This window comes from Ammospiza nelsoni, chromosome 8 (genome assembly GCF_027579445.1).
Source record: "Ammospiza nelsoni isolate bAmmNel1 chromosome 8, bAmmNel1.pri, whole genome shotgun sequence".
In the NCBI taxonomy this organism is placed as follows: domain Eukaryota; kingdom Metazoa; phylum Chordata; class Aves; order Passeriformes; family Passerellidae; genus Ammospiza; species Ammospiza nelsoni.
The window spans coordinates 14,836,384-14,859,234 of record NC_080640.1 but is presented as its reverse complement, the minus strand read 5'-3'; the positions used below and the strand labels follow the sequence as shown (position 1 = coordinate 14,859,234).

The 22,851-nt window shown below is 36.5% G+C and overlaps 1 protein-coding gene across 1 annotated transcript in view; it reads right to left on the bottom strand.

Annotated features, from left to right (window-relative positions):
* The window catches only part of LOC132076152 (adhesion G protein-coupled receptor A3-like), a 252,558-nt gene that overhangs the window by 40,689 nt on the left and 189,018 nt on the right, over positions 1–22,851 (bottom strand). The window contains exons 13-14 of the mRNA XM_059477084.1: positions 8,639–8,846; positions 7,506–7,714 (exon numbers count right to left, since the gene is read on the bottom strand). Coding sequence (XP_059333067.1) covers positions 7,506–7,714; positions 8,639–8,846 — 417 coding nt within the window. The remainder of the gene's footprint in view (positions 1–7,505; positions 7,715–8,638; positions 8,847–22,851) is intronic.

Sequence of the window (22,851 nt, the reverse complement as noted above, 5' to 3'; positions counted from 1 at the left end):
AATTAAATTTGGACCATCTGAATTACAGCAAACATTATGTTCCCTGTAATGCATTAAGCCACATTTGCTTGTGGCACTACATTTCTGCACACAGATACTAAAATTTATACACAAAACCTATCACCTGACTGCAAACACAGTGTCATCTACATGCTACTTCCCATGTGCAGAGGCACTAACTCTGCACATAAAAATGAATATACATCCCAGCAGACAAAGCTAAAATCTGAAATAGTACCAAATATGACAATCCAGCAAACTCTAACTTTTAAAATATTGGCAAACATTTAAAATACTTTTTTCTTATTTGTCAGTTTTAGGTTCCCTTAGAAGAAGATTCAATACATTGTTTTGCAGAAGAAGATTCAATACATTATTTTTGAAATCTCCCCTTAGGAAACTGGGACTGTGATGCTAATACCTCTGTTTAATTGCATTTGCATGCAGAGAGCTGATTTCTAGCACCATTATTTATGAATATGAATTTGTCCACGTACAAGCAGATAATGTTCATGAGTATATGCAATTACTAAATGGTGAGAATTTAGTTTACCTTCTAAAACGATCCTCTAAGTAACTGATGCCCTGGTAGCTATTATTTTCCTTCATTATTAGCTTTGAAGTTTCTAAGATTGATTGTACCAGTTTCTCCAGATGCGTATGAATGTCCGTTCTAAACAGAGCAGCTCACAACATTTATATAAAAAGGACCATCAGAATGAAAAGATAACTTATGAACAAAATGCCAGCTACATGCTATCACATCCCATTTCTCTTCAGGTTCTTCCTCAGCCTGCATGTTAAACCTCAGTTAAACCTGTTCTGTCGCTCCTGTCCTTCGCACAAGTTTCCTCTCTGCCCTGCCCAGCTCACCAGCACCCAGGGGGAGAGGTGGAGTCACTTCCATGGAGGAACTCAGCTTATGCTGTCCCATCTAGAGGAGTCAGTTCTTGCTACTCTTCCCTCAATCACAAATGGAAAAGAAAATATCTCTGTCTTTTGATGTGCTAGTTTTTTTTTAACATGACAGACCTAGGCTCTTAAGGCCTTCTCATTCTTGTTTTCTTCCAGTGTGCATGAATAAACACTCAGGATATCATGACTTCATAACTTTCAAATAATTCCTTAAAAGTCTGTTGGTTCAGAACTGTCTCTGAATGTCCACTCAAACATCCTTTTTCACCCTGATCATCTTTTCTTCCCGTGTTTTTTTTAATGTCTCCCCATTAATTCTTTTATAGAGTAAGTCTCTTGAGTTAGATGAATGAGTATTTAACAGGAATGTTCAATACAATTGTAGCTCATACTTTGACTAGTAATGCAAACAACTGGACAATTTAAACAGAAATACTCTGCTAAAAATGATAGAACATTACTTCTAGCTCTTACTGATGTAATTATATTTTCATATACTATAGTACACTTTGCCATAAATTTAGGCACACAATTTCTCTGCATTCAGAAATGTGTTACTGTAACTATACAGTAGTAACAGCACAGTTATTTAAAGAAATAAGTAAGTTGGATATCCCTGTGAAAAGTTAAAGTTGTGAAAAATGAGGCAGAGTGAAGTTACACATTTGAAAGATGTAGCTGCACATTTGGAAAAAATGAAAGCAATCACTGTGTACTCAAGAACTAGTTTTTAATAGTGTAAATGCAAGGCTCAACATCTCCTTGTGTTTGATCATCAGTATAAAAGCAAATGCCATGTGTCCTACAGGAATACAGCCATTTTGCCTGCAGAAGAATGAAGAACAATCAGCATCTTAGAGTTAATTCCATTTTTAAGCACGAGTTTTATCTCTTATCTAATCTTCTGCAGTAAATAAATCGTAAAATTTTGAGTATGAAAATCATTAATGCCAAAGTAGAATATCCTTTTTAGAAGTTTTATATATTGAAAACTGATTTCATTATAGATATATAAGAGATGTATGTTGTGTGTTCTCTGATGATAATTAAACCTTATTGATCCATCAACTTCCCTTGAGTAATCTTCTGGGGAAGACAACATGCAAAAAAGAAGCATTTTTTTAAATGCTGTATGCAAAGCAGCAAAATTGTATGTTACATTTTAAAAAGTTAGGTTTGATTTTATTTTCTAGAGGGGATTCAAATCATTATGACATTGAAAAATCACAGTAATTATCCCAGGAAAATGAATACTTACAAGATTTTGACCATTACAAACTGGTGTCTACAACTACAAGGCCCATTAACTGTTGTCCAATGAGAAACTGTAATTGATTCACCCTTCTAAGAGGGTGTGAAACAAACCAAGACAGTGGTGAGCACTTGGGGCACATGAGGTGAATCCCATATTGGGCCACATTACCAAGACTGCACACAGCAGAGGAGGGAAATAATTATTCCCTTCTATTCACCACTTGTGAGCCAATTCTCAACTACTGTGTCCAGTTTTGGGCACTTCAGTACAAGAATGACATTGCTGAATTGAAAGGAGCCCAGTAGAAGCCACCAAGACAATAAGATGTCCCAAGGCCTGGATTCCAGCCCCTTAATTTCCATCTATCTTCCAAGAGTTGGCATATTTTACTGAGCTTTACAATCTGAATCCATTTACCTGCTGGCTGAAGTTGCACCATGATGAATGAAAGATCCATTAAGCCAACAGAAAGGAAAAACAGAAAGAAAGAGCTTGAGCCAGAGATCTAATTTGTGATAAAAACACTGCCTTTTGGAGGAGACAAGCCTAGAATTTTGAGCCCAGTACCAAACCAGTTTATGTTTTTTACAGAGCAAATAATACATATTATTAAATGCAATTTAATAAAAAGTACATGGAAGGAAAACGAAATAAAAAGCACATCTTGCTCTTAAGTGTAGTCTAATTCCGAGGCTTTGTGCAAAGGAATGTCAGTCAGGAATATTCTTAAAAAAGCAGCCTTTTCTGGGGGCTGGACTCAATACTGTCCATATGGGCTCAGCATTCTCTGATGAGCATGAGCATTGCATGAGCAGAGAGCAGTGCATGCCAGCTGAGGACTGAAGTGAGGAGCATGTGCCTCTCCTTGCAGGCTCTTCACACTGGGAAGCATCTATACATGTGCAACTAATCTAATTCCAGGGAATTCTGCAGCTCCCACTACAACAAATGTTAATTTTACATATAGCAAGTAAACTTTCTGGATCACTTTCACAATCTTTGGTGCATAGACTCTGCTAAGGTCTATGCTATAGGTGTTTAAATTTGTGTTTAAACATTAAAAGAGACTTGAAATGTTCGTTCTTAAGTCTCTTGTTATAGGCAGTCTGATTTTTCAAAGTACAGAACAATGTTTCCACAGCCTGCTATGAGAAAACCCTGTGTTCTCTATGGGGAAAAGTCAAATACTGTAATTATGTCAACATTCCAAATGACATCTCTGTAATACTTCCCTGACTCATGAATTAATTTCTCAAAAGGCTTAGACAGGCTGCTTAATTTGCAGAACACCTGAAAGATGGAAGTTTAGAATTCTGTGTTCAGAACTGAACTGAACAGGCTTAAAAAATTCTGCAATTGTCCCCAGTAACAATGAAAATGTTGAAAAAGTGGCTTTTTTTATACCAGATTGGAAAGACTACAAAGATTGGGGGGATGCTTGCAAAACAACAAGAGAAAAGTACCCTAACTCTTACTGTGATCCATTCCTAGTATCCTGCCTCTTCTCAGTTTCCTATTCACACCATTTTCCAAGGTTTGCTTCCAGAACAGTTTCAAATATGCTCTGGTTTTGTCAGTTCAGTCTCCCCAGCCCTAATTATTTCATTCAAGCATCCACTGAATGTATGCTACTTCTACAAATAATTACTTGTTATGCACATAAAGCAAACCCAAAAACCCAAACCTATCTTGGTTGGAATAATATGACAAATTGTGACAGAATAGGAAAGGAGCTGCTTATGATTTTATGTTGATTTAACCTTATGTTGATTTAACTTTTAGGATTACAATTAGAAGTGCTAAGAATATTTATTAATCCATTTAATGTTAATTGGGAAGTGTCATACTTAGATTTAATAATTTTATTTGTGTTTATTTGGCAGATTTGAGGAAATTGCTATTGACAAAGCAGTCTAAGGGGGAAAGGAAATGCTGTATACAATTACAGTAATATCCATCACTATTGAATTTCTATTGCGTTCTAAGAAAAATGAAAGGAAGAACAAAGGACAATGTATGCCAAAACGTATTTAACAAGTTTTGAAATTCATTGTTGCTATTGGATATTTTTGTCATCTCCTGAAGAGTTATTCCTCAGATACAGAGGTCTCTGGATTGGTCATAAGATACACACACATTGTCCTGAAAAATTAAAATACTGATGTACAACTTTGTTCGCACAACAACATAAATATTTGGTATTTAAGAAGCAAATACTTATCATTAGTTATGACAAAGCTTCAGAGTCTATAAATTTATGATTTTACTCTAAAATAGAAAATCATATTGCAGAGTTCAGGACCCTAGAGGCTTTGGACACCTCCAAAAGAAACTAGAGCGTAACAAACTCTCTTCCTCCTATAGGTAACAGAAGAAAGGAAAGGAAAAATAGAGGACTAGTCTGAGTGCACAGTACATGAAGTAAAAAGCAGGAATATAATGTAGGAGTTAGATCACAGTATTTTACTCTCACCTCTAGGACATACGACTCAAAACCTGATCAGAAATAGGTAATGCTCTGTTGTGTCTGACTCTATTATTTCACTTCTATTTGCCAGCCCAACCCAGAGCAAAGTGAAAGTGTGAGGCCACGTGAGGGAAGGAGCATGTACCTCCTTCCCAACCCAACCTCCAAACTAAACTTTCTCTCTCACTGACATCACTTGAACAACTGTCACAGAGAGAAATCAAAGGGCTCTACATGACTCCTCTCACTTGAAGTATGCTCATGCTTATTAATTATCAATCGTTGTTGATAAATCCTTGATTGCTGCCTTTCTAAAAAAAGGACTCTAGAAAACCTTTATTTTAACCCTTTTATGTTACATAGACATAAGCAACTTCTATGAAACCATCTTAGGAAACTTTTTCTTACTATTTAAAAAGGTGCCAAACCAGAATATGTGCTGTGCTAACCATAAAATGTACAGTTGGATTGACTGAGGCTTCTGTTTCAGCTTAATCTACAGCAGGATGTACACAATTCTGATGGCAATGCAAAGCTTTAGTGCTGCTTTTTAGTTTACAGATATTCAGTTTTCTGCAATTACCCCCAACCATAATAATCAATTATGAATTTTTGTTGCTTAACAGATTAGAGAATTACAGATTAATGACATGTATCATGATATTGTAGCTAATTTCATTAGTTACACACCATATGCCAGGTATCTTGAATTTGCTGATGGTTTTTTAGTATATAAAAAATACTTTAGGCATATAGATATAAATTAATAAGGTACACATAAACACATTATACTATTCATCTTATAAATTAATAACAATGCAGAACAATGAAGTATTTTCATTTCTGGTATGAGAATTGAACTGCCCAGAAAAGCATAATTTCTATCAAATAAAATAATCCTTGACTTTATGCCACAAAACAGTAATTAAGAAATAATACTTGAATGAAAATGTTTGGACATAATGAAGCTACAAAAATTTTCTATTATGCATTTAGAAAGACAATGACTGGAAAGTGGATTTGTGCGTGTGCATATTTATATATGGAGATTTTAAAATTACTTGTCATCTTTTTCCTTAAAAGTTACTGTGAAACATGAGCTAGGAAACATATCCCATTGTTTGCTACCATAGAAATTGCAAAGCAAGGGTGATTCTAAGATTCTACTTTCTTATCTTGCACAGATAAAATTGGAAGATGCACACATGAAATAAAGCACAGTCAAATGCTCATAAACAAACACAATGCCTAAAGCAGAATTACATACCAGATACAAAATCTCCAGCAAAAAGTGCCTCAGTTGCCTTTACAGTTGTAGAAAAACCCATTTCCTACATCTTATAAGAGATAAATGGGCATTTCAACCCAAAAATTTCCTGCAGCCCTTGTATCAGTATTCAACTTTTCAAACAAAAAGAAATTATGGAATTGGTGGATTGCACACTGTTAGTTAACATTTAGTAACTGCTCAAAGTTTAACAGCAACGTGCTGAACTCAAGCAGTTGAAGAAGGAGGAAGCCATTTTGGGTGTGGCACCTGCAAAGTCAACAGGTGTTTTCTTTAATTAATTTAGAAAAACACCCTCAAAGCAAAATTATTATTTACATTCTGGGAAACAAGAGGCTGGGGGGAAAGGGAGCTCACAGGAGCTGTAGAAAATGAGCTATATTTGCGGTCATCAAATCTGAGGAACAGCTCTTACATTCTGAACAATTCTATAGTGGGTAAAAAAATGTTCAACTAAGTCTCAGGGAAATCAGTTCTTACGAAGTGGACGATAATATCTGCATTTAACTCGTGGGCAGCAGAGCTTTGTGCTATGATTGGCTGCCATCTGGGCTCCATCTGACAGCAGCAGATTGGTATTCTCTGCACACGTCCTCGCAATTCCTGTCGCCTGTGTTTGCTGTCCCTTACACATACACACAATGCATTATTTACTCAACTATAAACATTTCTGTAATGTACACAAGCAGCATCTACAGTGCAATCATGCATCAGCATTCAAGAGCAATCTAGTATTAATAGTACACACATCTACTCTTTTTACAACTGTTTTATAATAAATATTTTTAAGGGTGCAAAGATTTTCTAAAGCTTAGAAACATTTCAGTTTCTTGTTCGCTTTCCTCTAGTCCCTGAATAATAAGAGTTCAGTATTGTATGCATTATATTTTTGCTTTCATGAAGGTAACTTTCTGTTAAGCAGGTTAGTTAAATAACTGCAATGGGAACTGTAAGTGTGACTGAGAACAGAGCAAAGCAGCTGATGTGTTAGCACTGCACAGGAATATTTTCCTTCAGAAGCAGCAATTTGGTAAGTAGGCTATCGGCATCGGTGCACAAACCAAAACTCCCACAGAATCAACAAGGACAGCTCTGTCCCCAGTTAAAAGAGCAGAAGATGCAATTCCTCTCCATTTATTAAATGATTCAACATTGCGGTATGCCTGCAACTAATTAGTATGATCAACACAGTGCAGGGCAGGAACAAAAGCAGACCAGCCTCTGAGATGTGCTGATGTAAAAGCACACAGGAGTATACATTTTTAAACCCTGTCATATAATTTATAACCATTATGTACTAATCATTCCTTGATGGAACTTTCATTTATAAGACTGAAGTTAATGCCATTTCTGATTAGGCCTGTCTCAGGATATTAAAACTGACCACCAGGTTCATTCACTTGCTAGCAGTTAAGTAACTTACTTTCTTTTAGACTGTTTTATACTAAACATTATAAAAACCCAGGTCATCTACTGACAAATCTGAATGAAACAGATGCATGTAAATAAAACATAAATAAATGAATGGCAAAAGAGAGAGAGAGAGAAATATAGTTATATTTGCTAAGTCATATACTTACCATTAGCACTGCAAAGTTACTGAAGTGTGTACTCTGAATGGTGGTAATATTGCCTGCAGAACTAATTATGTGGCACCCTTCTCCCCACCAGCCTCCATGTCCATCTAGAAGGTCAAAATCCCAGAAGGCTGCAATGGGGTCTATACCCCGTGCAAAGTGCCTCAATCCTATAGTAAGAGGGCTAGTGAGGTTTCCGAAACTGCACCCATCTGCAAAAGGAAAAAACTGAATCAGAGAGACGGAGTGGAAAACCCTTTAGTGATGAATGCTCTGTAAAGAGACCAGATACACTAAACTAGGGGGGAAAAAGCCAGGGGACATAAAATCTTAATGGTCAAAATCAAAGGTAGTGCTCACATCGGAGAAGTTTACAATGGTATAAATAAATCTGAGCATTTCAAACACATATTGTGTCACAATGATCTAATAACTCCTCACAAAGGAGATAGTTTTTATTGTTTCAGATTCTTCATTTATGACCAGTATTACACTATTGCCCATGTAACTGCAGAAACGGCTCAGTTTCATGGATGATTATTAGCTGAGACAATTCTGCACTTTGAAAGTAACATTCAAATATTTTAAAATGTTAATAGAAATGAGAGCACTATTCAGTGTCGGGCAAAATTAGTAAAAATGCATGGGTGAGTAATTAACCAAAATACTGATTCACTGGCACATACAATGTATGCCATTTAGATAAAAGTCTTTAACAACACCTGTTTTACATCCATCGCATCAGAAAGTATACTGCTGAGTATTGATACATGCAACAGGGCACTACTCCCGCTCCAAAAGCCTTATTTTTACCAGTGCCTAGGACATTAACATTGCAACTGCAAAGAGTAAAACAAGGATCCTTCTGATAGCTTTAAGGAGTGAGCATCTGTAACAACACAGTCAACAAACAGCAGCCCAGAATTTACATTCTAATCGTAGCGCAAGGGCATTTCTTTATTTGCAGGACAATCTGAACAAAACCGTGCAGACAGGAACAATTGCAAACATTGTACTAAAGACAGAGACTGTATCCAGCCTCCCAGCACACTGCATACTCTACCCCTCTATTCTCTGCACAATCAAGTATACCGTAGCTTTGAGATGAAAGAAAATAATGCATAACAGCTTCTCACCTATTTTAGCAAAAACAGCTGGTGTGGCAACCGTCCTACGTTTCCCGTCGTCTGCGAGATTTGATGAGTTTCCTGTGCTAGGAAAGAGTTTTCCATTCCGAAAGACAATAAACTGTAGCTTGCAAGTGGAGTTATCAACAGATTGCCAGGCTGAAGACTGAGAGAAGACAGACTGTGGCAAATGAACTGAAGCTACTGCTACAGCATTCTGTACAATGAGAAAAAAAAAGAAACATTTAAAATGCAAATCACAACAGGGTTGCTTTCATGATGTTTTAAACTCCTGTACGAGAAATGTATGCTGCCTTCCTTTTCCAACAGTCTGGAAGCAACCAAAGAAGCACGGCTGTAACCATGGGAATAGGATTGGTACAGTGCATATTAAAAGGGAAAACGTTTTGATTGAATGTGAGAGTCTATATGGTCAAGCTCCCTGCTGCAGAGGTGAGAATGGTTCTTACCGTGCCTGCTAGAGGGTCCATCAACACTGCAGATCTGATTTAAAGAGACAACCTCTACCAGGTTTTCTCCTTCACTTAAAATAGAATCAGACAACTTACATTAAAACATTTCTCCGAAAGGGTACTTAAAGGGTATAAAAATAATTTTATTATTAAAACAAATTACATCTGCAGAGAACTGCAAGTGCAGTACACAACACAGTTTAGGATATGTTTTTCTTGCTTCATATAAGGAAAATCAGTTAACTATGTTTTAGTCATGCAGGATTAAAAATATTGCAAACATTAATGTAAAAGAAGAAAACAAAACAGCACTGGGAGAAAATTAATAAAGACTGTCAGATCACTATAATGGCTTTGAGTTGTGTGTTACATACCCTTTTACAAGCAGATAAATCCCTTACAGCAGAGCTATAAAATACACCAAACATTGTATTTTGAGGACTTCACTCATCAAGTATTTTTTTTCCTGCCAAAGTAGCAAACTAATCATTAAAGACTGAGATATTTACAAGGAATAACAAATGATGAGCAATGGGAAAATAAACAGGGAGTCTGTCCTGAGCCTTGATGTGAAAAGTGTATGTATTTAAAAACAAACACACTACAAAATGTTCTAATTTGCATTTCCCCCAAGGGTAGAGTAGGGCTCTGTGCACATAATTTACATAGATTACCACAGTTTGCTCATAGCACATGTGCACTACCTATTTCAGAAGTAAAACAATGATCTTCACAACACTATAAAGAAACATGACATTTAATATACATCCTTGTGCTGGGAAAAATACACATGTGAGAGATAAAAGGTGTAACAGAGATCAGCAAACTGAAATGAGTATGAGAAGCATCCAGTGACCACAGAATAAATATGGAAGGAAGGCATGAGTAGTCTGTGATGTCATTTGAATGCTTAAATAAAGAGATAAAGGCTTCTGTACACCATTTTCCTTTTACCATGTATATTTTAGGAAGGTTTTGAGATTTTAACAGTACAACTGCAAAAATGTCCTTTTGAAAATAGTAAAAATAAAAATTCAATCTAGGCAATGCTGCTCATTAAAAGTACTGAGAAAAAAAGAGCAAATAGCAACAGAACATTTCTACATTAGAATTTTAAATTATTATGAAGGCTTTAATTGGTATTAACTGAGCTAAATATCAAGCACTCATCCTGAGATTGTTTCCACTGTCTAATTCACTAAAGCTGTTATAATTGGCTTTATTTCATGCTTCTGAAATAGACATGTTTTACTCTATGATATCCCAAGTATCTGCATATGCTGAACCTCTGATGATTCCATTTTGTCCTTAAAATTGCTATGAAAAAGTATGTACAGAGTCTTAAAAAAGTGTCATTTATCAAACCAGATCACTGTTGAGGGCTTATGTGGAGACGTACAGATGTGTAAAGAGGTTACGGTGCAATTAAGTTTATATTTATGCTGGATTTTTATTATTATTCTGTGCTGGAAAAAGCAACAATGACGACACATTAAATTGCACTAATTATTCATTATACACAAAAAGAGAAAGATAGAAGCATATGAATAAGCTTATGATAATGAAACCGACAGCTAAAGGCACTGGGTTAAGCAACAGTGTGCTATGACTTGACAAAAGCAGCCCTACACAAACCAGAGAAAACAACAGGCTTATAGCACTTTTGCTAAGAGGGCAAATCATCTAATTTATTGTAGTTCTTTAATTGCTTCTCCATTGGGACTTACTGATACTAATAGGAAAAAGTAATGGTGTAGACAGAGCTTGCCTGTGGGACCGGGGAGGTGCGGAGTGGGAGCTGCTCCCACCTGAGGCACAGGGAGCTGGGGCAGGTGGCAGTGCCTGGGCTGGGCAGGGCCAGCTGCCCCCAGCCCTTCCCTGCCCACAGAGACCCTTCAGCACCCAGCAGGGAGGGAGGAACGTGCCCACGGTGCCCCAGCCTTACCCACAGCTGCAGCTCCACATCACAGGGCCAAGGCTGAAGGCAGGGAGGAAAGGCTGCACACAGCCCACAGTGGAATTAGTGTGGACTGGTTGCACAGCTTGGGCTGACTGAGCAAATCTCAAACATGCAGCAACATCAAATTATTTACTTGACAAAAAGACACATTTACAGAAAACGTTTTCCTGATCAGACTTCAGGACAGCATTTTTCCCTTGTTGTCTGCTCAAAATGAATATGAATACCCATAGCACAAACTATTTAATAAACTTCACTAAATTGCCTACAGTCACTACCTGGAGTCCAGTTTTATTGTGAACACTGCCCACTTATACTACTTGTTACTTCAGGGTTTTTTGCATGCAGGCAGTCTGGTGGAGTGAAAGGCAAAGGGACAGGGTATTCCTTAACTGGACAAATGTACCCATAAAGTCAAACTACTTGCTGCACATCAAATATTTGCTTAGCAATTCCTCAGAATGAAACACCCAACTGTCTGCTACAGCAAGACAGCAAGCCTGCCAACAAGATCCTGTAGTAGGATATTAATGAAAGATGCACACAGTGAGAAGGCCCACACATTCATGGTACTGTTTAAAAATATGAACAAATACATTCTTTTCATCTAAGATGTGTGAGAATTTTCAATAGTATTACTTATTATTCACATGAGAGGGAGGATGTGAGCACTGAGGTAGTTCCTATTATTGTAGTAGAGGATGGAGGGAACCCAGCTAAAGGTTCAGTTTTACATTCTGCTAATCTTGTGTGAAGTAAAGCATAAGTCAGTTCCCCACTCCTGCCTCAGTTTCCCTCTCACTTAAGTGAGATTAAAGTGATGGCATTTGTTTTGTACTGTGAGATGCTCCAGAGTTCAGACATTAAATACAATACAGGAACACGTATTACTAAAACCAATGACAGCAACATCAAGTTTTGAGGGAATTATTGTACTTCAGATGCTTCAAAATTCACATAAATCATTTCAACTAATTTTTTTTTATTTGGGCACCATATCACCACATCACATGGGAACTGAAGTATCTGAGCATGCTGGTGGCAAGAAGCTGCCTGCACCTCTGAGAAGAGAGAAAGAGCAATGCAGACCCACCACCGGAGCCACAGCCTTGCAGTGACAGCCCTGGCACCTCAAATTTTCCTGGAAAAGCTTACAGTTTGTGTCAGCATTTCACCAGTCAGGATTTAGACATTCTGTGAGTGTTTTCAAAACAGAATGTCAATAATCCCATCATGACTCCATTTCAGTTTCAGTCCTATTAACTGGATTGTACTGGCATTGATTAGAAAAAGGGAATCCTGAACATACAGCGTAGATTCTTCTAAGGAGCATTTTTCTTCTGGAAAATGCTTGTCTTCAAAATGAAAACTATTTATAGACATCCACCCATCTGCACACAAATATGATAGAAATAATGCAATTTTCAAACCCTCTGAAGTGTCTTCCATGTCATCTGCCCAGATATCTGAAAATCTGCTGTGTGACCTGCAGCCAGGGAAAGAGGGCTTATCAGCTCTAAACCAGCTCTTAGGATTTTCTGGGAGGCCTCCTAGGACTCATGGGTCCTAGGACTTCTTGGAACCTGGTCAACTTTCCAAAAAGCAGAATGAAAGGTAGCTTTAAGCACTCTAATGCATAATTTGGACAGTACAGTTTTATAAGTACTTTTGAAGTTTTGGGGTTTGTTTCCATTTTAGACCTATTTGTGTGTGTGTGTGTGTGTGTAATTTTTCAAAATATCTGAGGCACCAAAACAGAACCAATAAATCCAAATGTATTCTAAAAGTTTTAAATTAAAAATCTCATTCTAAAGCAGAAGTGGTCCTCAGGATATTGGGAGCTACGGACTCTTGCAACTCATGCATGTGTGGCCCTTATTAAAAATGTTTTAAGGGTAAAATGAGAGATTTAAAGTGAAGTTTTCCGTAGGCAGTTTTATTCTGGTGGCAGTCCATTTCCTATAATGAATGCTAGCATTTACAAGGAGTTTTGAAGTGTTTAGGAAAGACAGCCTCTTGCCTTAGGTGACGTTGTGATATGTTGGCCCTTCTACTTTCTTAATTCCTTTAAGAGACCTGCTCCCATTTACTCTTGAAACTTTGCTTTCCCATTACAGTGCTCAACTTGCCTAAAATTTAGCATAATGCTGAGAGACCATACTCATTATCAATCATTATCAAGAAACCTACTTGGTAACCACTGTGGAATGACAAAAATCAATCTATTTTCAGTAACACTTCCTTGTGCATGCCTTGGTACTAGATTGACTTTTGAGATCAGGAACAGTATTTATGTTTAAGATAAAATATATTTCACAGGAAACCATCCAATTCTTAGTCCTCAGAACAGTCATAGGGTACATTTTTCCAGTGAGCAATTTCCTTAACTTAAAAACCAGCACCTTAACAACAGGTCAGAGGAAGTCTGAAGGGAAAAAAAAAAAAGTGAATGAAGTCACCTAAAACCTGGAGGAGAACTGGAAAAGCAGCTTCACTGTTTCCAGATTTCAAAGAATCTGATAAAGTAATGTAGAGATTCAGATGCAAGACACCATATATTAAATTATTAAAGATATAAGGGTGCTGCCAAAAATGGCACAAGCTGTATAAAGTTACAGTAAAAAAAGTAGAAACTAAGCTCTCTAGCTGTATTATTAAATATGTACTGAGTTAACACTGTGGTCATCATAATAAAATCAAGCAAATAAATTATTTATACATATATAATAGATTGTATTTAGTCCCTCAAATAAGACAGCAGTTCCTTAGAAGCAATGGAAGATTTCAGTTTGTGGTTTATGTTAAAGATTTAGTTGTTAACGAATAGAAAGAGGCACAATTGTGTTTTCCAGCTGTCTCTCCTGGTAGGTATTTAACCAACACTCCTTTGGAATTATTTCAGCACAAAATATATGAGATAAGTACAGGCATTTGGCCCAGTTCTGTGAGGCTTTAGGTAGGCTGTGCATGAGTTCTGATCTCTTTTTCTGGCATGAAAAGAATCAACAAAAAGCCCCCAAAATTTAGACCTGGTGGGAAAATACCAAATAAGGGGTTTGTAAAAATCATGAAAACAATGCCACTTTGAAAATGCTTATACAAGATAATCAACTTGCCAGGTGCTAAAACAAAGAGGATTTTGTTTTTTTATTTTTTAATGGGTTGATACCAAACAAGGAAAGTAGGAGTTCTCCAGCCATGCTAATTTACCTACATAATCTTGCTACTAATTTGTCACGGTTTAACTGTGCTTTCTGGAGTGCAGTTTGAACACAAGTCTGGAAAGGCTCAGGGATGACTAGCAGGTAAAAAGCAAAGTTTATATAGATTCCCAGGATGAAATGAAGCAGTACTTCCAAAAATGCAACATGAAATTACCTGGCTACTGAGACAAAATTGCTAAGCATGTTGGGATTATTATGTGGTAAAGTCATTATGCAGTAATTCTGCAGTGTGCATCCATCTCAATTTCTGGAAAACTAAGTATGGAGTCCAAGATATCTTTGTTCTAGCCAGGCATAAAAGATGGTTTGATGCACAATGAAAATGTGGCATAAATTATAAATACATGCAAATTGCATCAAAAGGTAAAAAAAAATCTTAATTTGAAAGTTCTCCCTAATTAATAATAAAAAGTTTTCTGGAAAATCCGTTTCAATAAAAATGGATACAGCAAACAGCACTGAAATTTTAGAAAAGCTGATAATGTAAAATAATCTGGAAATCTGATTGTCAGTAGCCCTTTTTCAATAAAGGTAAAAACCAAAAGTCTCCAAATTAGGATTTTATATTTCATATTTGAACATCTTGCAAACTTTCTAAGAAAAACGAAAATATGTGCAAACCTATAAGCAACAGCTAACCTGTTAATTAGCTATTGTGAAGGAAAAAGTGAAAAAAAAAAGGAATTAAAGAAAAAGACCGTGAAGGGAGACAGAGTAGGTTTACCATCAATAATGCCAGACCCAAATGATAATTCTCCTCACTAAGTATTTTTCCAGACAAGGCAATACAATTCACCTGAATTTTTTTGAGACATTAACAACTAGCAGCAATTAGTTCCAGGTGAATAAGGAACAAGCTACAGTTGATAACACAATTATTTACTTTGAAAGGAGAAGACAGGCTGGAGTGAATATATCCAAGGTTAGTGTGAAAATCAGCTTAAACACTTCCAAGTTTTGTTTGATGACCTTGAAACAAAGAGGAATGTCATCTAAGACAATGTTCTAAATCATGTTTTACATATTTATAATGAGATTGTCTATTATAAGCTGGTGAAACAAGCCACTTTGGAAAGCAAAAGATAAGGACAAGGATGTGAAAGCACTGGTTGATCACAGGATGACTCAGAGCCTCTATGATTTAACAATTAAAAGAAAGGCTACAAATACAATCCAGAACATACAAGATGACTCATTTCCATGTAAACATTCTGATTTTAAAGGCCTGATCAGAAATATAATACACAATTTTGATCAACTAGGCTGAGGAAAAGTCAGTCCAGAACAGAATGGATGTAAAGGATGGTTATTAGGGTCATCCTTAGAATGAGTAATTTCTTTCACAAGTGGAAAATAAAGGAGCTTAGCTTTGCTAGCCTGGCAAAATGAAAGCCATGTAAGCAAATGGCCAGCATGAGCACAAGGACAAGTAGGACACTAGCCAAGAGAAAAAATGCAGGCTTAAAATATGTAAACATTTCCTAGCCTTTCTAACAGAGAGGGTGGGGTACATTTCAGGCATTATGGACACAAAAAATTACCTACTCTTGAGAGAGTATTTGAAAGCTTTATGACAGAATTACAAAATGAACTTAGAAAGGTTTGATTTATTTCTCTGTTTTACAAGAAGTGTTTAAAATTCCTTCTAAGAACTCATGAATTTCCTGATTAAAGGGAGTTTTGAACATTCTACTTACGTCCCCAATATACAGCTAAGAGAGCTCATAAAAATCTCACTAAGAAGAAAAAAAAGACTACACAGACATGATAGGAAAAAAATGTGATAAAAAAAGTGTGAAAATTATATTATTATTTTTTTGAGAAACAAGTTTTTTAAAAACATGCTGGACACATGTAAGAGCTGCAGGCAACAAACTTTTTCAGGCAGCACTAAATGACTGCTTCAATTCACGGTCCACAACTGAATGTGCCACATTGCAAAAAGTTCTACCACAGAATGCATAAAATGCACCTTCCTGGGAATTTAAGAGTGTTATGGGTGGCCTCTGAGTTTTCAACCAGAATTTATTGGGGATTTGGGGAAGATCACCGAAGTCTTAAAGGATTTTAGACTCACTCCAACATTCACACTATGAGCTGTGGACCTACAGAGACTCACTGCAGCTTCATTTTTGAAAAGGATGGCTTCTGGCAATGCATTCTACAGGAAAACTCATCCTCTCAGGAGTTTGGTTCACTGGGCCTTTCAGGGGTGAATTAGCTCCTAGAAATGCTGCACTTTCCTCTAAACAGCCTGTGATGAAGAGTATTTTTCCTTTTTATTTAGAAGCTCAATTAATCTTCAGGCATTAAATGTATGATTTTTTTCTGGAAAGATCATAAGAATATTCAAATGTGTTACATTGATACTGTGGTTTTAGTTGTTGCAGATGCACTTAGAGGATGGGATGAACTTCTGCTAGAATTTTAAAATATAAGGACAATAAAAAACATTCATAAGCTGTCTATGTTGAACTTTCAGCTACATAATTGCAAAGCTATCTCCATATATCTTAGGAGGGAACATCATAATTATACAGAATACCTAACTAACCAAAATATCTTCTACAGCTCATTGACCACCAAATTCAATTACACATAAATATTATCAGTTTACTAAAAAGAAATCATGTGAATTCTGAATTAACTGGCATACATAAGTTTTTTTTTGCCATGGTAACTTTTAATTTCTTTTTTTAACTAGGTGAATTGTGTTAATGTAGGCCTCATAACAGTATTTCTGCATAGCTTAGTAATTATCATTTATAACAAAATATTATGAATGAGAACAAAGAGGATATTTCCCAACAATCAGACAAAAAGTGTTACCAAAGTTATTTCTAAATTTGGAGAAGCACAATTTCATTAAAAGAACATGGGCTACTCAATGGCTTTTATGCATGAGAAAATTTACTTAGTACTAAACAAAATTCAGATGCATTTTAGTGGAGTGCAATACATACCATTACAGATATGATAATTTTCTAAACACTTAGATAATTTGTATGGATACATTTATGAGTAGAGAATGATGCAACAATTAGGTAATACAGTAATTCAAAACTGAATTCAATGACTGAATATTGCAATTATTTAATCATACTATAGGACTTCTGATTTCACTGATGTGATATTCACACTTAACTAAGCTAGATAAATAGTAGTTCATCTAGTAATATAAGTAGGAATATAGTGAAAAAGCTTAGTTCAGAAATTTTTAATAAACTATTTTGATATAATTTGCCTGAAGCAAAGGGAGCTTCTGCATTGCCTATGATATACAGAAGTCCAAGTGTTTTTCTGATGCTGCCCTTTCATAAAGATGCCTGCAATGAAATGCTGACATTGCTGCTTGATGACTGCTGAAATATTGTCCCTCTCTGACACTGGAGGAAAGCTGAAACTGCTGAAAATAATTTTAGCATTTTGGATCTTTTAGGAAGTGAATTTAAAATTTCCACACCATGAAATGATTCAATATTCTGATTTTGAATCATTTGGATACTATCATCAAGAATGTTGCCTATAGTCATTAAACAATTCAGACCCAACATTATTCTTGCACACGTTTCTAGAAGCAGATGCAAGACCACTACATTCCTTTGCTTTATAGAGACAGTTAAGTATGAGAAAAAGAAAAGCAGAAGATGTCTTTTCCTTTAGTTCCTTTTTATGCAGAGTCACACCTCCCCTTCCCTCAGTTGCAGGATACAAGTTCACTATCCTCACAATAATCAAGAAATTACGCCTCCTCAAGAGGAGCAAATAGGATTTCTTCCCTCCCGTTCCAAAATTAATTTTTCAATTTTGAAAAACTGATATATTTTTATTTCCAATTTGCCAAAATAATAATTTGTTTTCTGAGTTTCAGCCATGTAGCCAATTTATGAGTGCAGTCAGAAAGCACATGTCATAAAAAGAAACGTAAACAAAAGGAAGTGAAGTGAGTACAGTTACATCAGCAGGAGAGAAGTTCTGTGTCACAGAGGTGTTTGCATTTGGATGAAAGTACTCAAGGGCCTTGAGCTGCATGGAGCTAAAGCGCATTTGTATCAGTGATGGCAAGTGACATTTTCAGAGAATTCTTGTAACTGAGATGTTGAGTGTGAAGGAGAAGACACACTCCTCTACGGCCAGAGCCTGAAGCCATCAGCTGAAGTTGCTGCTCCCCAAAGCTCCCATGCAGAATCCCATACTCTGCTCTTCAGCATTCTGATGCCCCCAGTGTGGACACAAAATACAAGATATTGAGCTCAGTGTGACAGTGAAATGTTAGCCAAAATTTCACCTCTGAAATTCAGTTCTGGCCAAATACCATGCATGCTGATACATCCACAGGCACATTGTGTCTGTAGCTCATGTGAAAATCTGGTGTCAGTCCTTTAGCTCAGCCAGAAAACATTCAGAGCCAAAGAGAATTCAGCCAGAAAACATTCAGAGCCAAAGAGAGCACTTTTACCTCCAGCTGAATCACTCATCACAGACCACTAGTTTATCTGGGCACACTTCTGTTCTAATAAGAATTTAGGGATTCTCTATCTTGATTGGTTCTGCTATGCTTTTCTAAGAGTTTTGTCACAGAATGATGGGAAAATCATAAATATTTGCTAGCATTAGTCACAGTAAAATCCAAATCCAACCACAACGGAAGTGAAGTCGGAGCAAACCTTCCATCAGAGCAAATCTCCACCAACCTACTGATCACCTTATACAGTCCTGTTAGTTTAAGAAGGTTAGAAGAAACTTACCTCTTATTTATTAATCTTATACAGATGCTAATAAAACACCTAGGCATCTGTGAATTTTTTTTGTTTGTTACTGCAAAAATAATCACTTGGCATAGTCTATGTCATATTAGTTCTAAAAGCTGACTGAATTAAAATCTTAATCTTCTAGTCAAATCAAGTTTTGTAGCTCAGCTGCTTGTGAAATAGTGGTAATGTTCCCCTGATTAAGACTTTAAAATATTGCACACATTATCAGTACTTGTCATCTCTCATCACTTGAAAACTCCTGGTTTAAATTGGGCGAGGATGGTGTAATATTTCTGGGGCAGAATGCACTCTATCACTCTCAGCCAAGCGAGTCCCTTGGATTTCAGACACCAAAGGTCACTTGATCCTTCTTATACAGAGGCTGAATCCAGGTGAGGTCTGAGCTAAGCCCAGGAGGAGAATCTCCTCATTCCCATTCAATGACTGTTGAGAATGAGGATTCCTATATATGCAAGAGATTTGTGATGTAAGAGATTCCTTTAAATACTCAGAGAGGTGCCAACACAGCTAAAGTTACATGGGATGAGACTTAGATAGTAATAACTAAGGACTCAGCTCAGTCTTCTTTCCCCATTCCTTAGATCTAAAAGAGGGAAAAATAATGATCTTAATTCTTCCAAATATAAAGCTGCTTCCAGTTTTCAGTGTACCACAGGACTGAACAGGAAAACACAGTCCTTTTGTCTTGCTCATGGCTTTTGAATTAATAGTATGAAGTATTAGTGCTGCAGGGCCTGCATACTGAAAAAGCTACAGCAGCATGTTCATTAAAAATAGTGGCGTATATTCCATGAAGTGTTCACTTTTAAAGTCTTGTAAATTAATTATATAAGCACCAAGTTTTCAATTTAATCAGTAGAAAAATTAATTGGTTTACATTGTTATATTGTAAGTATTCACAATGGTTTGAATATTCTTGGTCTTTCCTTCTTGCTCTACTGATTTTCTAATCTTTTTCCATAAAGGTCAATTCTTCTGGCATCAGTATATTTAATGTGTTTGAAAATTTTTACCAGAGGCCTTTATTTTAAAGGACTTTATTTTACCAGTCAGGCACATCAACAGTGTGTATAGTTCAGAGATTCTCAAGGACTTCCCCCGCCACATTTAATGGATTTTTTTTTAAATGTGTTCTCATTCTTGCTGAATCACTTCCAGTCTCCTATTAAACTGATATGCCTTTATTTTGGACAGTAGCAATGTTCACTTTCTAACATAAAAACTTAATATGTTCACCATTTCACAACCTTTTCCTTCTGGACTTCCCAGCTTTACTTTCTGCATTAAATCAGATGGGAGTACTTTGGTGAATCCTACACATGCACTTCTGGACTTTTACTGCTGCTGTACCAGATGCTGACATGAGTACCTGAGAGTATGAATTAATTATTTAGAGCAAGGATCTGAAAGAAATGTGCTCAAGTAGGAAAAGGGGGGTAAAAAAAAATCGATACAGAAAAAAGCTGTGTCTCTCATGCCAAGTGAAGGACTAACATCGTGTACAAAATTAATAACTGACATTATTAGCTGAAAGACAGTGTATTTTTTAAAAACTGGCAGATTCCCAAATTGTCTATCTCAGCAATGAGAAAGACAATTATCATCAGGAGTTCTGAGTCCTGGAAGCTCTATATATCCACAGTGAAATGGAAACACTGATGCCGAAGGAACAGACTCTACTTAAATTTGTATTCTCATTCTTCTCTATTATGTTACATAAAGAAAAAGTGTTTTTCTAGTAATTATGAGGGTCTAGAAAAGAGTCATTCACAAACTAACAAATGGATTTTCATCCTCTTTCCCCAACTACACCTAGAGTTATTGTCTTTTGTTTCTTTCACATAGGACACATTACCTGAAAAGCAAAGGTCTTCTCTTAAGCACAGCATTAAGTGAGTATCCGAGCTTTAACAAAATTAAATAACTTCAGTTAAGGTCCTATTTTCTTCCACAAATAAATACAAAAATAAAAACTGATAGGCTATTTTGTGCTCTTCTGCCACCCTAAATTTTTATAATCCAACATTTCTTCAATAGACGCACATTAAAAACGCACTGACAAAGAGTCACAAGGAAACAAAATCATATTCACTGGTCATATATATCTTATTGTCTGTCTTTTAATTTTATGACCTTGTTGGGCTCTTTGAGGGCCACACCAAAAGCATATTCTCCATACAGTTTTGATATCCTCCAGCTTTTTAGATACACTTTTTAAATGTCATTGTTGAAAAGCAATAAGCCAGAAATGATGCAGTATACATATATCTGAACAAAACATTTTCTTAGTCTGTAACACCGACATGGAGAATTCAAGATCCTTGTACTTGCTAAGCCATGGTCTATTCAGCAACATTGTGTTAGCATTACTCACCAAGTGGAATTAAAAACTGCACTACAGTTACCATGACAACCAGCTGTCTCCCACATACAGCATCAGTTTGAATTTGTGCAGACCATTTCTAACAATGATTTAAGTCAACAAATTCGGCATTACCCTAAGGTAAAAATCTGGTTTAAGAACAAATAAATATTTTCGGTTTCATAATATTACTTATCTCACTACATTAATTCCAAGTAGGACTTGGGAGATTTTCAGAGAGCTGCAGTGACTTTTCTTCAAAATTAAAGGTGAATAGTCATCTTCTGCTCAATACAAAGTTGAGGACCATTAAAATTCCTAATCCCCTGAACATGCAGGAAGCTTATGGAGAAGAGACACTGTAACATTCACAGAAGAGCTTGTGAAGAAAATGCATTTGAATATTTATTTAATCATTTTCTAAAATTTACATTTGAATGATGCTGTTGATTACCTTGGGTAGTATCACTAACATCATCAGTGTATGCTCGCTATACAGATTCTTACTAGAAAAGAAAGCTTAACCCATGTTCACCAAAAGTATCAACCAGCAATTCTCCACTGGGAAAATAACCTGAAACTTGGAATATCATTTCTGGGGAATTCCAAAATAACTGCCTTTTCTAGTAAACTACTGCATTTGCTGGGTTTTGCTTGGTTGGTAGATTGGTTTTGCTTTTATTTTCAATAATCAATTCCTCAGTTGCTTTTGAAACAGCCAAGCAACATGAAAAGTAACAGGAATGCATCATATTTACAATGTCTGGTACAACATCACACAGTTGCATGTCTGGTCATCAGCATGAAGGAGCCACCTGGCTACTTCAGATCCTTTTGATTGCCAGGCATTCTTGCAGCAAATGGCCAGATTTGACAGTGGTTGTTCAGCCTGGAGAAAAGGAGGCTCTGGGGAGACCTTACTGCTCTCTATAGGTACCTGAAAGGTGCTTGGGTGAACAAGGTTGGTCTCTTCTGCCAAGCAATAAGTTAAAGGCAAAATGGCATCAGCCAGGGGAGGCTTAAACTGGATATCAGAATAAAAGCCTTCACAGAAAGGGTTGTCAAGCACTGGAAGAGGCTGCCCAGGGAAGTGGTTGTGTCACCATCCCTGGAGGTATTTAAGAGACCCATTAGGTGTGGCAATTAAAGATATGGTTCAGTAATGGAATTGGCAGTGCTTGCTTAATGGCTCAGCTCAATGGTTTTTGAGCCCTTATCCAACCTAAATTATTCTATATTTCCATGAGTATCACTGGATAAACAATAGCAATGATGAACAGGTCTGCTTTGGAAGAGTAGGATGTAGAGCTCTGAGGGAAAACAGGAACCTCCACAACAACATAAAACACATTTCTCAACTATGCATTTGTACACTGACAGTGGGGACAGAGCAACCTAAATGCCTAAAAAAAGGTGACTAAGCTATTT